The 17,384-nt window shown below is 40.5% G+C and overlaps 4 protein-coding genes across 8 annotated transcripts in view; 3 read left to right on the forward strand and 1 right to left on the reverse strand.

Annotated features, from left to right (window-relative positions):
* LOC132702318 (aryl hydrocarbon receptor) overlaps positions 1-10,368 on the forward strand; it is a 137,006-nt gene extending 126,638 nt beyond the window's left edge. For 3 of the 4 annotated variants that reach the window (XM_060670880.1, XM_060670879.1, XM_060670878.1), the window contains 8 exons: positions 5,981-6,081; positions 6,738-6,827; positions 6,879-7,088; positions 7,143-7,330; positions 7,384-7,490; positions 7,563-7,704; positions 7,762-8,068; positions 9,231-10,368. In XM_060670880.1, coding sequence (XP_060526863.1) covers positions 5,986-6,081; positions 6,738-6,827; positions 6,879-7,088; positions 7,143-7,330; positions 7,384-7,490; positions 7,563-7,704; positions 7,762-8,068; positions 9,231-10,214 — 2,124 coding nt within the window. In that variant the 5' untranslated portion in view covers positions 5,981-5,985 and the 3' untranslated portion in view covers positions 10,215-10,368. Of the gene's footprint in view, positions 1-5,980; positions 6,082-6,737; positions 6,828-6,878; positions 7,089-7,142; positions 7,331-7,383; positions 7,705-7,761; positions 8,069-9,230 lie in introns of all 4 variants that reach the window. The other variant, XM_060670877.1, reaches the window with a different exon arrangement.
* A 500-nt stretch (positions 10,369-10,868) lies between these two features.
* Positions 10,869-12,620, forward strand: LOC132702321 (large ribosomal subunit protein uL1m). The gene is made up of 5 exons (XM_060670886.1): positions 10,869-11,019; positions 11,076-11,464; positions 11,804-12,205; positions 12,258-12,355; positions 12,416-12,620. Exons 1-5 carry the CDS (start codon positions 11,004-11,006, stop codon positions 12,549-12,551), a joined length of 1,041 nt encoding a protein of 346 aa, XP_060526869.1. The 5' UTR covers positions 10,869-11,003; the 3' UTR covers positions 12,552-12,620.
* Positions 12,621-13,104: 484 nt separating this feature from the next.
* Positions 13,105-15,021, forward strand: LOC132702323 (uncharacterized). 2 transcript variants are annotated; one of them, XM_060670889.1, is made up of 6 exons: positions 13,105-13,764; positions 13,812-13,958; positions 14,008-14,109; positions 14,162-14,224; positions 14,334-14,447; positions 14,504-15,021. In XM_060670889.1, exons 1-6 carry the CDS (start codon positions 13,682-13,684, stop codon positions 14,889-14,891), a joined length of 897 nt encoding a protein of 298 aa, XP_060526872.1. In that variant the 5' UTR covers positions 13,105-13,681; the 3' UTR covers positions 14,892-15,021. The 2 variants fall into 2 exon arrangements, with proteins under 2 accessions (XP_060526872.1, XP_060526871.1); XM_060670888.1 differs by having other exon boundaries at positions 13,109-13,764; positions 14,310-14,447.
* Positions 15,022-15,034: 13 nt separating this feature from the next.
* Positions 15,035-16,250, reverse strand: LOC132702322 (probable tRNA(His) guanylyltransferase). The gene has a single exon (XM_060670887.1). It carries the CDS (start codon positions 16,060-16,062, stop codon positions 15,115-15,117), a length of 948 nt encoding a protein of 315 aa, XP_060526870.1. The 5' UTR covers positions 16,063-16,250; the 3' UTR covers positions 15,035-15,114.
* Positions 16,251-17,384: the final 1,134 nt, after the last annotated feature.

The following is a 17,384-nucleotide window of genomic DNA, read 5'->3' on the forward strand; positions in this document are numbered from 1 at the left end:
TAAATTTGTGTCCAAAATTTACTAAAAAATTACATCTATTTTCTATGTAATGTACCGTGCGTTCAATTTATCCTGATAACATTTTAATTGGCTATTCTTTTTTGTTTTTAGAGATATCATGTTAAACAAAAAAAATATTTTTTGGGATTTTACTTTTCGAAAATCCTGTGCCCTCCTAATTTGAAGCACTTTTCAAATGCTTGAAAATCGTTATGTACAAAAAAAAATTTTTTGAAGAACTTTTCAAATTCTTGAAAATCGTTATGTACAAAAAAAGTCGATAGAGCTTTACAATAATGCTCCGGCATAGAATAACGAACGGTGGATGCGTTTCAAAGAGAAAACCACATTTCCCGTCGTTCGCGATTGCCCCCAACCCTCGCGTGGGGGTCGGCGGGGTACAAGGGGAGTTCGACCCGAGAAACTAACTGGAAATTCGGCGGTCGGATCGCGTGACCGGCGGTTATATCCCCCTTCTTGCGGATCCGCACGCGATGGTACGCCGCCTTCCTCGCGGGGGTTGATAGAGGGCGGCCCGGGGCGAGGGGGGACGGAATGAGTTTCGCCGCGTGCCACGTGCCCCCCCGAATTTTTACCTGAAATTGCCGGCACCGGGATAATTTTCTACTTAATCGGGGGTGTATATGTACGAGATGGATGTGGATTTTTATTTGATTTGTTGGTCGGGGGGCAGCGGGGACGAACCAATTTGCAATTTACCCGGCCGTAACGAAAATTACGGGGCAGTGGCGGTGACAAATGGTGCGCCTATCCCTAAAGTTATCTTATCCGTTGGCGATCTCTGCTTATGATTCGAATGGAAACCAATTTAGGTGATCAAAGCTTTCCAATTTTGCAATTTTTTACTTGTAGTTCACTTTAATTGTCGATTAAAACGCGCAGTATTTAAGAAGTCATTAGGGAATTGTGTCTAATGTTTCTGACGATATAAAGGTGATCGAAAATCAAAACCTCCAGTATCACTTGGATTTAAAAAAAAAAGTATCCCTTGGATTTTAGATGAAATAGTAACGAACCAGCCTTGAGGCATCTTTATAAGTAATGTTTTTTTTTATTTAATACTGAAGAAACTAAAAATCATGCAGAAAACATAAAGTAGAACTTTAACAACGGAGTTTAGTTAACAATTAAAAACTTATTTTCAGTGAACATCCAGTTTATGGTGAAAAATAACTGGCTGCTGCGTTGGCCTCCTTTTTGTAGTGAAAATATACAAATAACTCATATTTTATCTCTTTACTTCTTCCTTTTTTTCCTACATGTGAAAAGAAATTGACAAACTTTCCACAGATGTTCAAAATTTACTAAAACTTCAGAAGGAACCAGCAAACTTATAAAATTCCTGTAATTATAATTCGTGAAAAGAAAATAAATTTCGTCATTCAAATAAAACTCTAAATTGTATACGTTACCATCACTGGTGTTTGGTTTAATAATGGTTTTTGCTACATTTATGTATAGACATACATAGTGTTTTTTCTTAGAGGTTCGAACTTTATATTTTTCATTTAGCTTTTGAGATGAAGACAATTTAAAAATTGTATCCAGACTTTTCAAAGTTCAAACTCTTAGGACCAAGACTATAAACTTGGTGTTATTGTAAATAAATTGAAATATTTGGCTCGCTGTGTAATATACATCTCTGTGCATTCTTCAAAATATTGATTCAGGAATTAATATCAAGTATCCCGCTTCAAGTCTCACCTTGTCGTCAAATTGGGTCGAAATATAATTAAAATAATTATGTTTGGATCCCGTATCTCAAAAACAAAGCGTTTTCGGGCACATCTGGCTCCACTTCTAGCACCAGAATCGCTCAAAAAACCGCCTCCCGAAATGTGGACGCGCATTTGAAAAACACCCTGTATTATGATTTTCTCACAAAATCAACGTAAACAAGAGGCGTCGGAAAACGGCGGCGGCGATTCGAGTCAGCTGATCGACCTTGGTGGAAGAGCAACAAATACGATCATGCATCACGTCTTCACGCACAATGGCGTGTAAGAGTTCAGGACTTTGGCTGTGTGATGCCGTTGCATTCGTCAGCATGGCGCACGCAACCCCGTGGCCAAAATATCGTGCACATGCCGTGTGCCGTTGTTGTTTTTTTCTACGCCGTCCTACTTCTACAAGTCTGCCGTTTTTGAGTATACGAGTTCATTCATCTGGCCTTTGGACCCCTATATATAGTGTGCTTTCTTCGATTGTGGGGGAATTTAAAACGTTCATTAGGCATGGGAGAGCTTCTATGACTCAATCAAAGGTGTATGGGCTTCAATTCTAATTCAAGTATATTAAACCTGCCTAAAATACCCAAGATATACGAGGTGACCTCAAAACGTAAGGCGACTTTTAAGTTTCATCAAAAATACACTTATGCCAACGTTTTTTCCAATTCTTTCCAATCTCCTCCTTCCTTTCATGGGTTTTTTGAGTTTTGAGAACAGGAAAAAGTCGCAAGGGGCCATATTCGGTGACTGAGACATGATTCTGGTTTTGTTTTTGGCCAAAAAGTTAGACACAAGCAACGATGTGTGAGCAGGTGCATTATCGTGATGCAAAATCCATGAATTGTTTTCCCACAATTGCGGATATTTTCCTCGTATTGCTTCTCACAAACGGCGCATAACTCAAGGTAATACTCTTTATCCACCGTACGATCTTGTGGTAAGAATTGTTGTACTACGCCACGATAATCAAAGTAAAGGTGCTTTTTTTGGTCTTAGCGATTCTGGGTTCTTCCGTTGGGACGACTGGGCTTTGGTTTCGACGTCATAACCATATACCCTTAATTCGTTTGCGGTAGTTCACACATTCCATACCCAAAACATCACTTGCACGGCACGAGCCAATAAAGATTCCGACATCTTGGGCCACTACTGTAGTAATAGTGATTTGACGATTTTTCAACACCATTTGCTTCACTTTTTCAACGTTTTCATCAGTTATTGACATGCTGGCGTGTCCGTAGCAGAGTTCGTCGACGTCGTATGTTAGAGACGTGTGTACCAACAAACAAACAAAATATCGAAGATCGAATTTACCTCTCACCTCACTCTTTGAACACACCTGCTAAATACCAAAGTAAATAATAAAAAAATAACAATTTTATGAAACGGTCGGTGCTAAGAAAAAAGCTTAATTTATGCAAAGATTTTTCCTTTATCTGGAGTATTGAGGTATAATAATTAAAAGTCATCACTATTAGTTGACCATTCAGGACTGTAGAAAGAAAATTACTATGGGCCAATGATCTTCAATATATGTTTTTCGAATGTCCCACTTGTTTGCTTGCAGAGAAATAAACGTAAGAAAAAACAAAGAAAAAAACAGTAACCAAAACAATTGAAAATATTAGCTGTCAAAATTACTTGTGGATGTCAAAAACTTTCCCTTTGGAGGTGTGCTAATTTTTTCGGTAGCAAGGGGAGAAAATCTTTAAACATTAAAAGAAATCCCGTAACCCTGACAATATGTGCGGTTATTCGGAACATACAATTCGAAAATATGAATTAAAAAGCAACGCATAAAGGATGTTTCGCTATAAATCACCCAAAACAAATATTTTTTAACGATTTAACGAACCCGTAAGTAAATTATTCGACCGCACCGCTAAATCCGTCGATAGAGATGTCGAAGTCAGCGTCGCGCCTTCGAAATTCAAAATGGGGAAAAAATATACACTTGAATGGAAAACTGGATGGGCTCTCGGTCTGTCTTTGTTAAATGTCTTATCGCCACAATTAACGGTTTCACTGTTCTCAAACATCGATCTAAAGCGGAAATTATACAATAGAAAAGGACCACTAGTAATGGAGATTGATGTCTTTCTGGTACTCATCAATATGAACGAGGGAATCTAGTGTGTTCTTCATTGTTCGATCAAACAATATAATTTTAAAACATTTGTATAAACTATTTATATAAAAATTGATGTGTGTGATATACATTTTTTCAGGAGTATTATTTCAGAAGAACAATATTCTTATTCTTTTAAATTTGTTGAAAAAAATGAAAAATAAAAGAAAAGAATGGTTATACTTATATAATAACTTGATACGTTATGATTTATCTATAGGTCTGAATGGTCTATTTATAAATTGTATATGCTAATATAACATATAAAATAAAATAAAGCAGCGACCACCAAGCTCTGAAAGAAATAAACCAAGACCTTGTAGAGGTAGCCGAGTTCTTCAATTACCACAAACTGGAAATAAATGCAGTGAAGTCGTACGTTATACTTTTTGGCAATAACAAAAATGAAATTCGGCATAACTTTAAAATTCAAATAAATAATTGAAAACGCGTGCCTACGTTTTAAACAAAAAAAAGCTCGGCCCAAAACGGTTTAAATTAAAGTACAAAAATTATTTCTTTCATATTTACATAAAAAAATGCTACTCCATTGTTGTTCCTTTTCTTCATGCCTACGATTTTCCTGCCAAGTGTTCCTCATTCAACAAATAGTACCAGTAATGTTAGAATCACAAATTTTGAACGGTATTTTCTTTTTCATTCGTTATCATAAAAGTTCGCTTATTATTCACAATTTCATTATGTTTTCTGATCCTTTTCACAACATATTTTTTTTATGTTCAACCAATTTTATATACAGGTGCATACATTGCAAAGAAATCATTTATTTATTTATATTTATTTACGAAAAAAAGCAATCATCATTACTACCCGTCTCATTAAATTGATATTGACTGCATTGCTCGAATCATTCCAGGTTAGATCGATTTTATTGACCCAAAAGCACTCGAATCCGCATGCATATTGGCCTGTTCCGCCGCTGAAGATTGAGAAAAAATTTAAATAAACCATCAACTCTTATACGGCCCCGTAAATAACAATTAACCGGCCGAATACAAACAGTAAATTGGCCCATAAACGACCTCTCATCTAGTCTCTTCATTAGCCGGTCCGTTTTTAATAACTCACGCCCCTATACGAGCACCCAGTATATCATACGAGCTCCCAAACATGCCCGACGCGGCCAGAGGCGTCCGCGAAACTTTTTTGCGTTCGCTGTTCTCGTCGTCGCGTTGGGTGCGCGCCTGATTAAGCCGCTTTCGGCGAGACCCGTATAAATTAGCCGTAAAATAGTCCGGACCTAACACCACCGGAATTTTCGTTCCACCATAGATTGTTGCCCAATTAAACGATCCAAAGCGTTTAAAGGAAAATATCATGCAGAGGGATTCCGAGGAACTTGGAAGCTGTGCTGGATCTGCGCAAAGTTTTTGACCCCCGCTGTGATAAATTCGTACATCGTATATACATTTCCTATATAGGTGCATGCTATTCAGTAATGCCTATTTAAAGTACCGACAACACATCTAGTGGGGATCGACCAAAACCAGAAACAAACATTTGCAAAATAAAACTGACTTAGCTGTTCAATTTGAGAGGGTTTACTTTGGGGACGTAAACGCCATCTTGATTTTTAAAACCCGTTTTGTCCAAAATCTTCTTAATGCTGTTCTAAAACTGAAGCTAATAGAAATATTTTGTTCTATATCTGAAAGGAAAGATAAGTTTTAATTAGTTAGGACTATGGCAATGATAAATAAGAGAAATCAAATTGGAAAAATTGCTCCAAAAACGTCTGCGGTAATAGCTCTATTAAGGCAGAGCTCATTTCCGCGCGAAACCAACAAAGTTAATTAGTGTTTAAGCATTTACGTGACCGAAACGTATAAAACCCGGGGGTATACCTCATACCTACGCGACAGGGCATTAATAACCCTAATTTCGTTACATTTGGGGATTACGCGCCCCCCGATTTGGGAACACCCCCTCCCTCCTCCCGCGATCGAAATTTGCATGTTAGCGATAAGAACGGCCCAGGCTGGGCTCTATTGGGCCATCCGTCAGCGTTAAATCAGAAGTGGGAAAAAGGTTTCGTTTGAAGTTTCGTTTTGATTCACGCTCGCGTTTCGTTTTGTTGCAGTCGTGATGCACAAGGACAAAGAAGACCCGCTAGGGGCTCATCGATCCAGGGACCTCACCGCGTTCGACCACACCCCCTTGGACGGCGAGATGTTTCTGCAGGTAAATATGCAAGAAGGTTCAGGTTGGGGGACTTAGCATTAAACCTGCCCAGCACAACGCGTGCGTGTGGCCGTTTCTTACTTTTTTGGCAGACTATGCATTCAGTGTTTTCGAAGCATTTAGCCTTTCCTTCACCGCGGATCTATCGTGACTTCCTTTGTTGAAAAAAGCCAAATTATCATTTTTTATATTTAAATCCCAGTTTTTTCCACACCTTCCAAGTACAGTTATCGTCCTAAGTGTGGCGTTTTACATGTGTGATTTCCAAGTACGTTATTAAATTAGGAAAATCTGTTTCGGAAAGACTGGTGGTGTAGTGTAACTGTAATAGGCTCTTGATTTCTCTCTAACAAAGCACTAGTAAATTTTTCTCGCATCACAATCCTTAGATCGTCTGCATATCCTAATCAGTAGAAACTTTCTGCAGACGGTTTTGCAGTAGTGTACTATCACCCACAACGGAGGAGAAAAAACCCTCCCCTCTGCTACCTTCACGGTGGTCTGTCTGACTGCATGTTATCGTGCTTGCTGCGGTGCGATTAAAAGCCAAGGCAAGGGGACTAGTGTGTTTCCCTTTCTTTTAGCAGAATTGTGAATAAAGTTTAAAAAGTTTTAACAAAATGATTATAGAAATAATAATAATTTTGTTTCTCAAGGCACTCAACGGCTTCCTGATGATACTCACCTGCGAAGGTGAGGTATTTTTCGCGACGCACAGCATCGAAGGCTACCTGGGCTTTCACCAGGTAAGTACTGACTTCACCCGCGTGTCAAACGTTCACAATGTTGTTTCTCAGTCAGATATTGTCCACCAGTCCGTTTACGAGCTGGTTCATTCGGAGGACAGGGAGGAGCTGCAGCGGCAGTTAATGTGGAACTCGTTCCTGCCCCCGGAGTCGGCCAACATGGGCCTCCAAGACGTCCTGCAACAGGAAAACTGCCACCTGTTGGAGAGAAGTTTTACCGTACGCTTCCGATGTCTTCTAGACAACACTTCCGGTTTTTTGGTCAGTTTCTCTTCTGCGCGGACGCTGGTCGCGATAACGAACGGTTTGTTGCAGAGGTTGGATATACGGGGGAGAGTGAAAGTACTGCACGGCCAGAACAGAAAGTCGGAGGAACCGCCGCTAGCGCTGTTCGCCATTTGCACTCCGTTCGGACCACCGTCGCTCCTGGAAATACCCCAGAAGGAGGTCATGTTCAAGAGCAAGCACAAGCTAGATCTCTCGCTAGTTTCTATGGATCAGCGGTACGGGTGAGATGTGAGAAGGCAGTTTTTTTCACGGTAGTGATGTGTTGCAGGGGCAAAATACTGCTGGGATATTCGGATTCGGAATTGGCTAACATGGGAGGCTACGATTTGGTGCACTACGACGATTTGGCATACGTCGCGAGCGCCCACCAAGAACGTAAGTACCAAGAGTTAGTGTTTCCCCCTTCAAAAATAACCAGTTTAGTTAAAATGGGTCAAAATATTGCAGTGCTGAAAACCGGAGCCTCCGGCATGATAGCCTACAGGTTCCAGACCAAAGACGGCCAGTGGCAGTGGCTTCAGACCAGTTCCCGCTTGGTCTACAAGAACTCCAAGCCGGACTTCGTCATCAGCACGCACAGACCTTTGATGTAAGAGCTGTACCTCTCAACGAAGACTCCATTCACCGATCATGTGGTTCGTTTCAGGGAGGAGGAGGGCCGTGACCTCCTCGGCAAACGCACGATGGACTTCAAGGTCAGTTACTTGGACGCAGGGCTTCCCAATTCATACTTCTCCGAGAGCGAGCAACTCCTCACGTCGCCAACAGTCACCCAGCACCCGGTGTCGTCTACGCCGACGAGGGTAAACCGCCGCTACAAAACGCAACTGAGGGACTTTTTGTCCACGTGCCGCACCAAGCGCAAACTGTCCCACAGCTCGTCCAGCGGACAGGTCACCCCACCCACCAATGCCGCGGTTACCACTTCCGTTGTGCCTTCGATGCCGCCGACGGTAAGGCACCTGCGCCGAATTCCTCCGATATTTCCCCGCATTACCCTGCAATTCCCAAGAAATTTCCCCACATTTGCCTTCAAATTCTTCAAAGAAACTTCCACAAGCTACTGTAATACAATTTATAAAACTTCTGCAGTACTTATATATTGTTTGAGGGGGGCGGAGCTAACTGAAGGGCATAAACATCATCTCTCTAGACGTCTCTCTATAGACTCTCGGATTTTTCGTTGGTAGAAGAATTGATTACATGCAAGAAGTTTACTTTTATCAAATAAAATTGGAAGATTGAAAATGGAAGCCTTTGAGAAGAAAGCTCTTTTCACCTTCCATCTACGTCGTTGATACTTTTGTAATTTGACCTCATGGTCAAGAATCCCTAACATACGTTTTACTTTGTTTGAATTAGAAACTAATAATAACCTTAAATTCTTAGACATTCTTATGAATAGAAAACTTTAATTGGGTCATTGTGTTTACAGAAAACCTATGCACTCAGATCGATACCTTAGTGCATCCGGCCTCGATAATCATCGGTTATCAACAGAGTCGTAAAACTATCTCAGCCTGAGTCACTGAACCCAGAATTGGAACACCTGACCTCTGCTCTTCTCCCTAATAATTTCCATATTAAAGATATTAAGCGTTCTATCACAAAATACACGTCACCACAACCTTCTAATAGCAATGAGCAGTTGCCGAACACAATCACGAAACCGGACATTCGATAAAACTAAAATTCTGGCATGTAATCAATTCTTCTACCAACTAAAAATCCAAGAATCTATAGAAATCTATAAGCAACCTAACAATCTTAACCGCGGCTCAGGTCTTTACCTGGCACCGATACTGGAATCAGTCATTCGAGACGATGTGCAGGTACACAATAAAATGCAAATCAGTTTCAGTGAAGCTCAGGATGAGAAGCCAACAGGATGAGAAGTTTTGTAAATAGTATCTTCAAATTCGCCGAAATTCCTTTACAATACCCTGAAATTCCCTCCAATATCCTGAAATTATAAGACATTCCTTGAAAACAGCCTTCAATTCCCTGAAGTATCCTAAAATTACGTTTGAATTCTCTTGATTTTCGTTATAATTTTACACTGAAATACCCAAGTGATTTACCGGTAGTTTTTTTTTAAACCTCTTGCGTCCACAGATGGATTACATAGCCGACGGGTGCACGGCGACATACAACATGTACGCGTCCCCTTACGCCACCGCTACCCCCGACCACAGCCTGTCGTACATGACGCATTCGGCGACCAACTTCAACCACTCCCTGTATCCTACCGCGACTGCTCCCGATAACCGCTACCTCGCGACCACGGAAAACCTGTTCCACCAATACAGGCCGTTGAGCACGTACTACCCGGAGTACCACCACGGGGCACCTTCCGCACCCTACAACGGCTTCCTAGACATGACGTCGCGAACGTACGATCCGGCGGCATCGAGCGCCGGTCACCACCCCACGTATCGGGTCGCCGTCGTCGGTGATAAATTGTACCCGTGCCACCAGCAGGTGGTGGACACCACCCCCGTCAAGTATTCGACGTACGACGACGCTCGGGGCTACGTGGTGCCCAACAACAAATGTCTGGACGTCGGGTGGCCCTACTCGGTGAGCCCTTCGTCGGGGATCATCCAACCGGTCCAGGTCATGAGCACGCAGATCGACATCGCCAAAGAGGGGATGAAGAAACATGTGTCGTCGCCCCAGCACGCCGGGCTTATCACCCCCAAACTAGAGGAGATTAAGCAAGACGCGCAGGAGAGTCCGGGGGGTCACCACATCGCGCGGCACTTTTCTCCTGCGCAGCCGACAACGGCGCAGCAGGAGATGCCCAGCAGGCAGACGGTGCTGATGTGGGGTTCGCACACTTCCACCCCCATGAATAGCCGGAGCCCCATGAGCGATTCGCAGCAGGAATACCACCAGATAAACTCGGTGGCGGTCACGTCTGAACCAAACTGCGACGCCCTAAAGGGATTGGCCGAGATCGGTAACCAGTGGAACGGAGTGGGGGAGGACAGCGGCAAGGGCGAGGTGGTGACCCAGAGCAGCGATTCGGACAGTCCGAATCAGCACCACGTCAGCCACCACAACCATCACAACTCGCGGGTCGTGATGGTTCTGTGATAAAGGCGCCCTCCAGCCGCGTCGTGTATAGCAAAAACTTTCGTGCACATCAAGGAATGTAATTTCACTGAAAAAAAAAAACGTATCTTCCGTAAAAATTGTTTATCGCCCCGAAAGTATGTCGCGATGTCTTCGAATTAGTGGTGGGGGCGTATTTTGTTTTCCCGGGTTGCGCGCGCGTTGTGATCCAGCGGCGTGGAGCGGCGCCGCTATAATTTATTTTTGAAATACATAGTATAAACAACAATGCTAGTCAAACCATAGTTACTTGTAAATTTCGTTGTACATTATTATTTATATATTATTGTGTCGAGGTGACGAAACGAATTCCATTTTTGCAATTATTGTGGCCCTTTGGACATGAGGTGGGGCGAGTTAAATCGGAAGCCGCCTCCGCGGTGTTTGGTTTAATGCGGTCCATTAAAACGCTTTAATGTAAAAACGTACCTATAAAAAATATTATGAAATAAAGAATTGCTATAAACGGTAGTTTTGCTTTGTTCCCGTTAAAACTAATTCCACAAATCTCTACCGCATTAGCTTTTAAATCCTTAACTTGGAAGTTAGTGGGCGAAACAACTAAAGGAAGAAGAGTTTTGTCAAAAAATGCGGCTTCGCCTGTATAACGTTGTTCTATGCTCTCCGATTTTGACAGTTTCTCGAATCGCCATTAGTTAAATAAGCACAGACGGTAAAGGATGCGAACCGAAAAATAAATTCGACAACGGGTTCTGCCATAACCTCAATTTGCGGTTGCTTTGAATTTGCAAGCAGGAAATAAGAAATAAAATGTTTGTTAGTTCCAGTAAGCGTAAGCTTATCTTTAAAACTTAGCAAGCACCGAAAAATCCTCATTTTCAGGGTTTTTCGGGATTATAAACGCCACCAAGACTGCCAGTAGTGCGGTGATTGCACCCTGCTTGACCCGTCATTATGCGGCTAGAAAAGGTACCCGAGCGCGCCGCGAAAAAGGCAAAGTTAAAGTGCAAAAAGAAAAGGCCGGTTTTATCCCGCACAATTTACGTAACAAGGATAAAATATTGGAAGGCAGACAATCGAGGAAATTCAACGATGACTGGAAACGCCTGCCGATAGACAATGTCTACCCGATGAAATATTATAGGTGGATTGTATATCCTTTCGACGAAGCAGTCAAGGCGCATAGAGAGACTCACCATCCAGAAATATACAACCAACCTAATGCCCCGCTTCATGTTTCTATTGAGCTCAACATGCAAGGGGAAAAAAAGGTTTGTTGCTTCTTGGATGTATTGAAAGTTATAAGCAGGGCTTTTACAAACTTTTTTTTTTGATAAGTTAAAATTTTTTAAATGCAAAATATGTTATATCTAAATTTGGAGACTAGTATAAAATTTATGTAGCTACCAGAGGTTAAGTATGTTGACAAGGAAAGTTGCTTTTTTATTACTCACCTAAATATAAGTTCACATTTTATTTTATTTTGTTTCTAAATAATAAAAATTAATTTACTTGGATTTTTAAACTGGCTAATGTTGGGACAGCAATAGCGTGCTCCCCAAAATAGAACCGCGAAAAAAGGTATGAATAATATTTTGTTTTTCTGTTAGACGAAATTCGTGGACAATTTCAATAGAACAGTGGCCATTAAGCATAAATTCAACCAAGGCGATGAAAGGTCCATTATAGTGTTTGCAAAAAATGAGGAAAGCCAGCGAGAAGCGCTGAAAGCTGGCGCTCAACTTGCGGGAGGAGTTGACTTAATAAAACAAATACAAGGCGGTCAGTTGAACCTTCAAGACTTCCGGTATGTGGCAGCTCATCCGGATATACTGCCGGAACTGGTAGTTTTAAGAGGACTCATGAAAAGGAAGTTTCCCAACCCAAAATTGGGAACTCTGGAGTTGGATCTTGGGAAAGTAGTGGATCGCTATTTGAATGGTATAACCTACACAGCTCAGAAAGACGAGTTCGAAAAGGACTTTGGGCTTATCACTACCATAATAGGGACAGTAAGTTAGTTAATCGAGAGTTGTGTAAAGCTTTGTTTGTTTGAATTTTTAGCTCGACATGGACCCAAAGCATTTAGAAGTTAATTTTTCAGACTTAGTTAAAGATGTGCAATTGAATAAACCAAAGCGAGCAGGCTCGTTTATTACAAGGTGACGACACCCCTCACATACTTTAACCCATCGGGAGTTTATTTGCATTTTCATAAACAGGTGTCTCTTGTGGAGCCCTCCTTCACAAGAAGAATTAAAAGTGGACCATACACTATATTTAGATGAACCAGTTAATGTGGGCTCAGAAGAGGAGGAAGAGATCCAAGAACAAGTGAAACAGGAGATAACTCTATAATTTTTTTTGCCCAGGTAGTTTTAGGTGTAATTTTTCCACATTTCTGCATAAGTGAAATAAAAACTAAATTTGTTGAAAGCTATTTTATTATTACCTATGATAATCACAACTTATTTACAATTAACGTTTAATGACCAGTAGTTTTTTTCTTATAATTTAATATTGACGTCAGACATAATCACCTTTCCAAATAGCCTTGTAAAAAAATAACCTCAAAGATATCTGTCAAAAGACAACGGATATAAAAAAACAAGAAGGCAGTAAATGGTCAACAGAAGGCCAATGTTCCTATTGGCTTTCCGCATTTTAATTTCGTCTAAAAAGCAAGTATTGGGTTAATAGAAAAAGGACTATTATTTAAAAGTCGTTCAACTTGCCAACAATGGTCTTCAGTTACACACTTAGCGCCTCCAAGAAACATACGCAAAATTTTCTAACGGTGTCCACCATTCAGAACGGGGCGATCATGGCGCCAAATTTAAATTGAATCGATCACTCGAAATGTGTTTATGGGCGTCGCCGCAGCACTATTTAGCGTGTTACTTGGTTGTGTGATTGTTATTGGAGTATTTTGAGTTTGATCGCTTAGTTTGCTTATTTTTCATGATCAAACATTAACTTATTATAACTCGTATTTCAAGATTTTGAAATAAATGTAAAAATGTGTGTAAATTGCGATATATAAATAAAATAACTACGAATTAATAAATTAAATATAAGTAAACGCCAAGATGGAAGTATACAGATATTTTTCAAATAATGATATGCTAGAAAAGAAATAAAGTAAAACATGAACCATAATAAAATTTTACGATGCTTCCTTCTGATTGGCTCGGCATCGTTAGAGAAAATTAACACACGCAATCAAAAAAATAATTTTTGGGGTTAGCTCAATTTGTGTAAACAACAGAAAAGAGGCGAAGTTAGAAGAGTGACTTTGCTTTCCTTCGTTACACATCACATTAATGCTAGTTATTGCTTCACAGGCTTTTTAATGAATTTTATATTACACTTGAAACCTGCAAATGTTGCTTACAGTTTTCTTTGTCATATGAGGTCATATTTTCCAAAATGGCCCTTTGAGGGATACGCACACTGAAAGCGATAGGTGGAATATCGACGTGTATAATATGGCCAGGCGGTGCTGCGTAAAAAATTGTCCAAATACGGATTTTGGAGTCTGTTTGTTCCAGTTTCCTACAGATTTGGATCTGTGAGTGGTTTGTTGGTTGAAGGGGAATGTTAAAATTTCGTTTTTAGATGCGAACAATGGATAAAGCATACCAAAAACCTAGAATTTTTAGACGAATTCGCGTATGGAGGAGCTCTAGCGTTTCTTAAACGATTTATTTGCCAATTTCACTTTTCGGAAAACGATTTTTTTATTAAGGGTGACCCTACTAGCGGGTAACAAAAATAATATCTGTAGCAATAACTTTTAAGCTTTAATTTTCAGATTGAAACCGAGCGCCGTACCCAAAACCAGACAGGGCCTGAGACCCAGAGTTGGACTTGGTGACATAGAACTCATTATCTGTCCCAACCCTGGTGGTATAAGGTAACCAGTATTTTCAAATTACAAAACTGTATTAAATAGTTTAATTTGACAGCGAAAATTCTACCGTCAGAAATCTAAAGGATCCGTTAGCTGATCTACAGTTGCCCCATTTAGAGTTAGTATTGAGGTTATGTAACTAACCTACATAACCATAAAATGTATTTAGTAGACCCTTATAGAACATAACTCTATAATTGTAGAAGTTTGGAATCCGCTCATAACAGAAATGCCGCCCGGATATCCCAAAAGATGAGGTCCAAGAGAAAGAGTGAACAGAATATGCTAAAGGCGCGCGAAAGGCAGGAAACAGAAATTGAGAGTCAAAAGCCCACGCGAAGGTTAACTTTGACTCAAGAGTTAACTGTATAAACTAAATTGCCTGAGCTGGTTTCAGGTGCAAAAATGGTGCCCAAGAAACTGATGAGGAACGCGCTCGAAGACGCGAAAGAGACAAAATGAAAATGAGACTTTATAGATCAAAAGAAACCCCGGAGCAACGCGAGGAACGTCGACGAAAAGACAGGGAACGAGCTAGGCGGTACTATACTTGTGTTCCGGGAAGTAGTGACGAGGAAGTTGCCAAAAAAAGGCAGCTGAAGGCTCTGGACAGTCGAATTCGGCGGAGCAAGGAGACTGAAGAGCAGCGAGAAGAGAGGCGAAGAAAAGATAGGGTACGGAATGCCAACAAACGCAGATTAGAAAAACTGTTTCAAAACGTAAAGGGCTCAAAATCTGTGATAAAAACTGAGGTTGAAATAGTAAAACACGAATTGGAATCATAGTCTGAGTAAATGTCAAAGGTAAAAAAACGGTAGAATAAAGTTGGTGTTGATGACTAAAGATTTTATGAGCGTTCCTTTTTAACTTACTATAAAACAGCGTTTTTGAACTCTATTTAATAACTTAAGAGTATTAATAAAATATATAAACAAAACCATTTTATTTATTCACTTTGAAATTTAAAATGCAACATTATGAGGCATAATTCTCGTGAACTGCCAAATATTAGTCAATCAGTTCATTAACTTCAGGGCTATGGTCTTTGCTCTCACTTATGATATCTTTCCCAGCTCGCAGTTGCCTTAAAACTAAATCCGGAATGTCACTGTGCTTTTCAAACTGGTAAAATCCGCAAGTCTGTATACCCAACAGCTCTGGATTGCGGTTCCAAAATTCGTCCTGTATTAGATCCTCATGTAGAGGCACAATTACGATCTTGCACCTGTCGCTGCCTGGGTGTTTGACCCGTTTTCTTAACAAAATAGTACCCTTCTTATATAAGACTGGCTCATTATTATAATTTGTATGGAATTCACTAAACAATATTTCATTTTTATCACTGGACAAAGTACCGCACAGTCTCTGATCTGCTTCGGTGTTTGTTAGACCCCCCTTAATCACTAAAGCCCAGAAAGTCGTATTGTATAGGTTGTTTATGTGGCAATCCGCCTGTCTCCAGCTAAGGTAATCTCGTAGGTTGTCGTCCGATGGATACAGCACAATCCTCGAATCAAATGAAGGGGGATATTTTAACTTCACGTCTTTGAAGTAATCTTTCCAAAAAAAAACGTAAGACGACGTAAATAAACTATTAATATAGGTCATAATTTTCGATCTTCTGCGGTTATAAAGAGTTGTGTCTTTGCGAACGACGAACGAGTACTCGTCACTTTGCCCGTATGCCAGTAACACATCCTTGTATTCTTCCATGACGACCGAAGCTGCTTTGTTCATGAGACCCAAAGCTCGCGCGTCGTTAGGTTTTTCGAAACTGTGTTTTTCCGAGAACTTGTGAAACGATTTTCCGTCGACTCTGACTACTATCCAACAATTGGGCAGCACGTTTTCGTCGCTTTCGTAATTTCTCACGTATTCAAATTTGCTTTTGGCCATTTTCGACACGGCAAAAGTTGAAGGAACGATATTATTCTTGAATAACTTGGCAATGATCATTATATGTTTTTTTTGAGGTTATGTGCTCGCTATTCACCCAAAATAATTTTAAAAAGAAATTTTTGAAAACGTGAATCGACACAAAGAAATATTTAAAGAACTTTTCTTTGCGTAAAGACTTTATAACAAAATTTATTAATGTGTAAATCGAAAAAAATTTTTTCGACGCAACCAACAATACACTTGGATCTGAATTTGATGGAAACCAAATTGGGAATTACCACTGATTTGAATTCGTACACAAATGAAAACACTGATTATAGTCCATCATATCAAACGTTTATTTCAAATAGGAGCAGTTATTAACGGTATTACTCATCTGTTATATGATTTTGTCAACATTGCGGGCAAACATGGGCGCATCGTCGGCCGGGGGGTCGCACGAGGTGGTTTGCTTCATTTGGTTCTGAAAATGTACAATCGAATGAAAGGCGGCTCCGTCGCACGCTTCTTGAACTTACTATCAAGTACTGGCAAATAGCGTTGGCGGACATTTTGAAGTAAATATCTGGAACGTCTTGTATTCGACTCCGCTTGCCCTCCGCCCCCTTCCAGTTCCTAGAAAACGTCACCTGCGAGTCGCACCCTTGTGGTATTAACGCAGATATGGCGATGAAAAGTGCCAAGCACCGGATGTATCTAAAGATTTTTAAAATAGGTAATAGACCCTGAAGCGGAGACTGAAAATGGGACGGACCATCGATAGACAACCAGTCGTACACGCGAATCATGCGCAAATAAAACGTACTAACGACACTTTCTAGACCAACAAAACGTATTTACTATCAACAAAATTAAATTAAAAAAGACTCACCTATAATTCGTTTTCATTGCTGAATCGATTGCAATTACCAAACTACCCCCGAAAGGACGGAGCGCCGATTGACCTGGCGACGGACCTTCCGTCAAATTTATACCGGTACCGCGGAAAATAATTTGTTTTTACGTATGCGAAGTCTCATTTTCCGCTCCGACGAACTTCGCGAAAACTTTAAAGAAGCGAATTATCCAGAGGGTTGTTTTTACAAATCGCCGGACATCGAGTGGGCCTCCCGCCCGATTCTTTTTGATGTTTTCAGCGTCAAGACGTCCGAGTTCGTTTGTCTTTTCGGTCCGTTCGTTTCCCGTTTCTTTTTCGCCCGAAAGCACATCGCTATACAGGGCGTTCCAACATATGTAATTTCCCGTTAAAAATTGATTACAGTTTCCTTTATAGTCGCTAGGCGAGATGATTTTTTTTTTAAAGAGAAATCAAATTCATTAATATTTTTGAGACTTCTACAGTGGCGCGTTGGAAATTTTTTTAATATGTTGAGCAAAAA

The sequence above is a fragment of the Cylas formicarius genome, unplaced genomic scaffold (genome assembly GCF_029955315.1).
Source record: "Cylas formicarius isolate icCylForm1 unplaced genomic scaffold, icCylForm1.1 PGA_scaffold_5__7_contigs__length_24384050, whole genome shotgun sequence".
Classification (NCBI taxonomy): Eukaryota; Metazoa; Arthropoda; class Insecta; order Coleoptera; family Brentidae; genus Cylas; species Cylas formicarius.

Bases quoted from the DNA above. Each gene is read 5' to 3' on its own strand.
- LOC132702322 (XM_060670887.1), bottom strand. From the start codon at position 16,062: ATGATCATTGCCAAGTTATTCAAGAATAATATCGTTCCTTCAACTTTT.
- LOC132702323 (XM_060670888.1), top strand. From the start codon at position 13,682: ATGGCCAGGCGGTGCTGCGTAAAAAATTGTCCAAATACGGATTTTGGA. The intron at 13,765-13,811 runs GTGAGTGGTTTG...TTTCGTTTTTAG, and splicing joins TTTCCTACAGATTTGGATCT to ATGCGAACAATGGATAAAGC. The intron at 14,225-14,309 runs GTTAGTATTGAG...CTATAATTGTAG, and splicing joins CTACAGTTGCCCCATTTAGA to AAGTTTGGAATCCGCTCATA.
- LOC132702321 (XM_060670886.1), top strand. The intron at 11,465-11,803 runs GTTTGTTGCTTC...TTTTTCTGTTAG, and splicing joins ACATGCAAGGGGAAAAAAAG to ACGAAATTCGTGGACAATTT. The intron at 12,356-12,415 runs GTGACGACACCC...TTTCATAAACAG, and splicing joins GCAGGCTCGTTTATTACAAG to GTGTCTCTTGTGGAGCCCTC.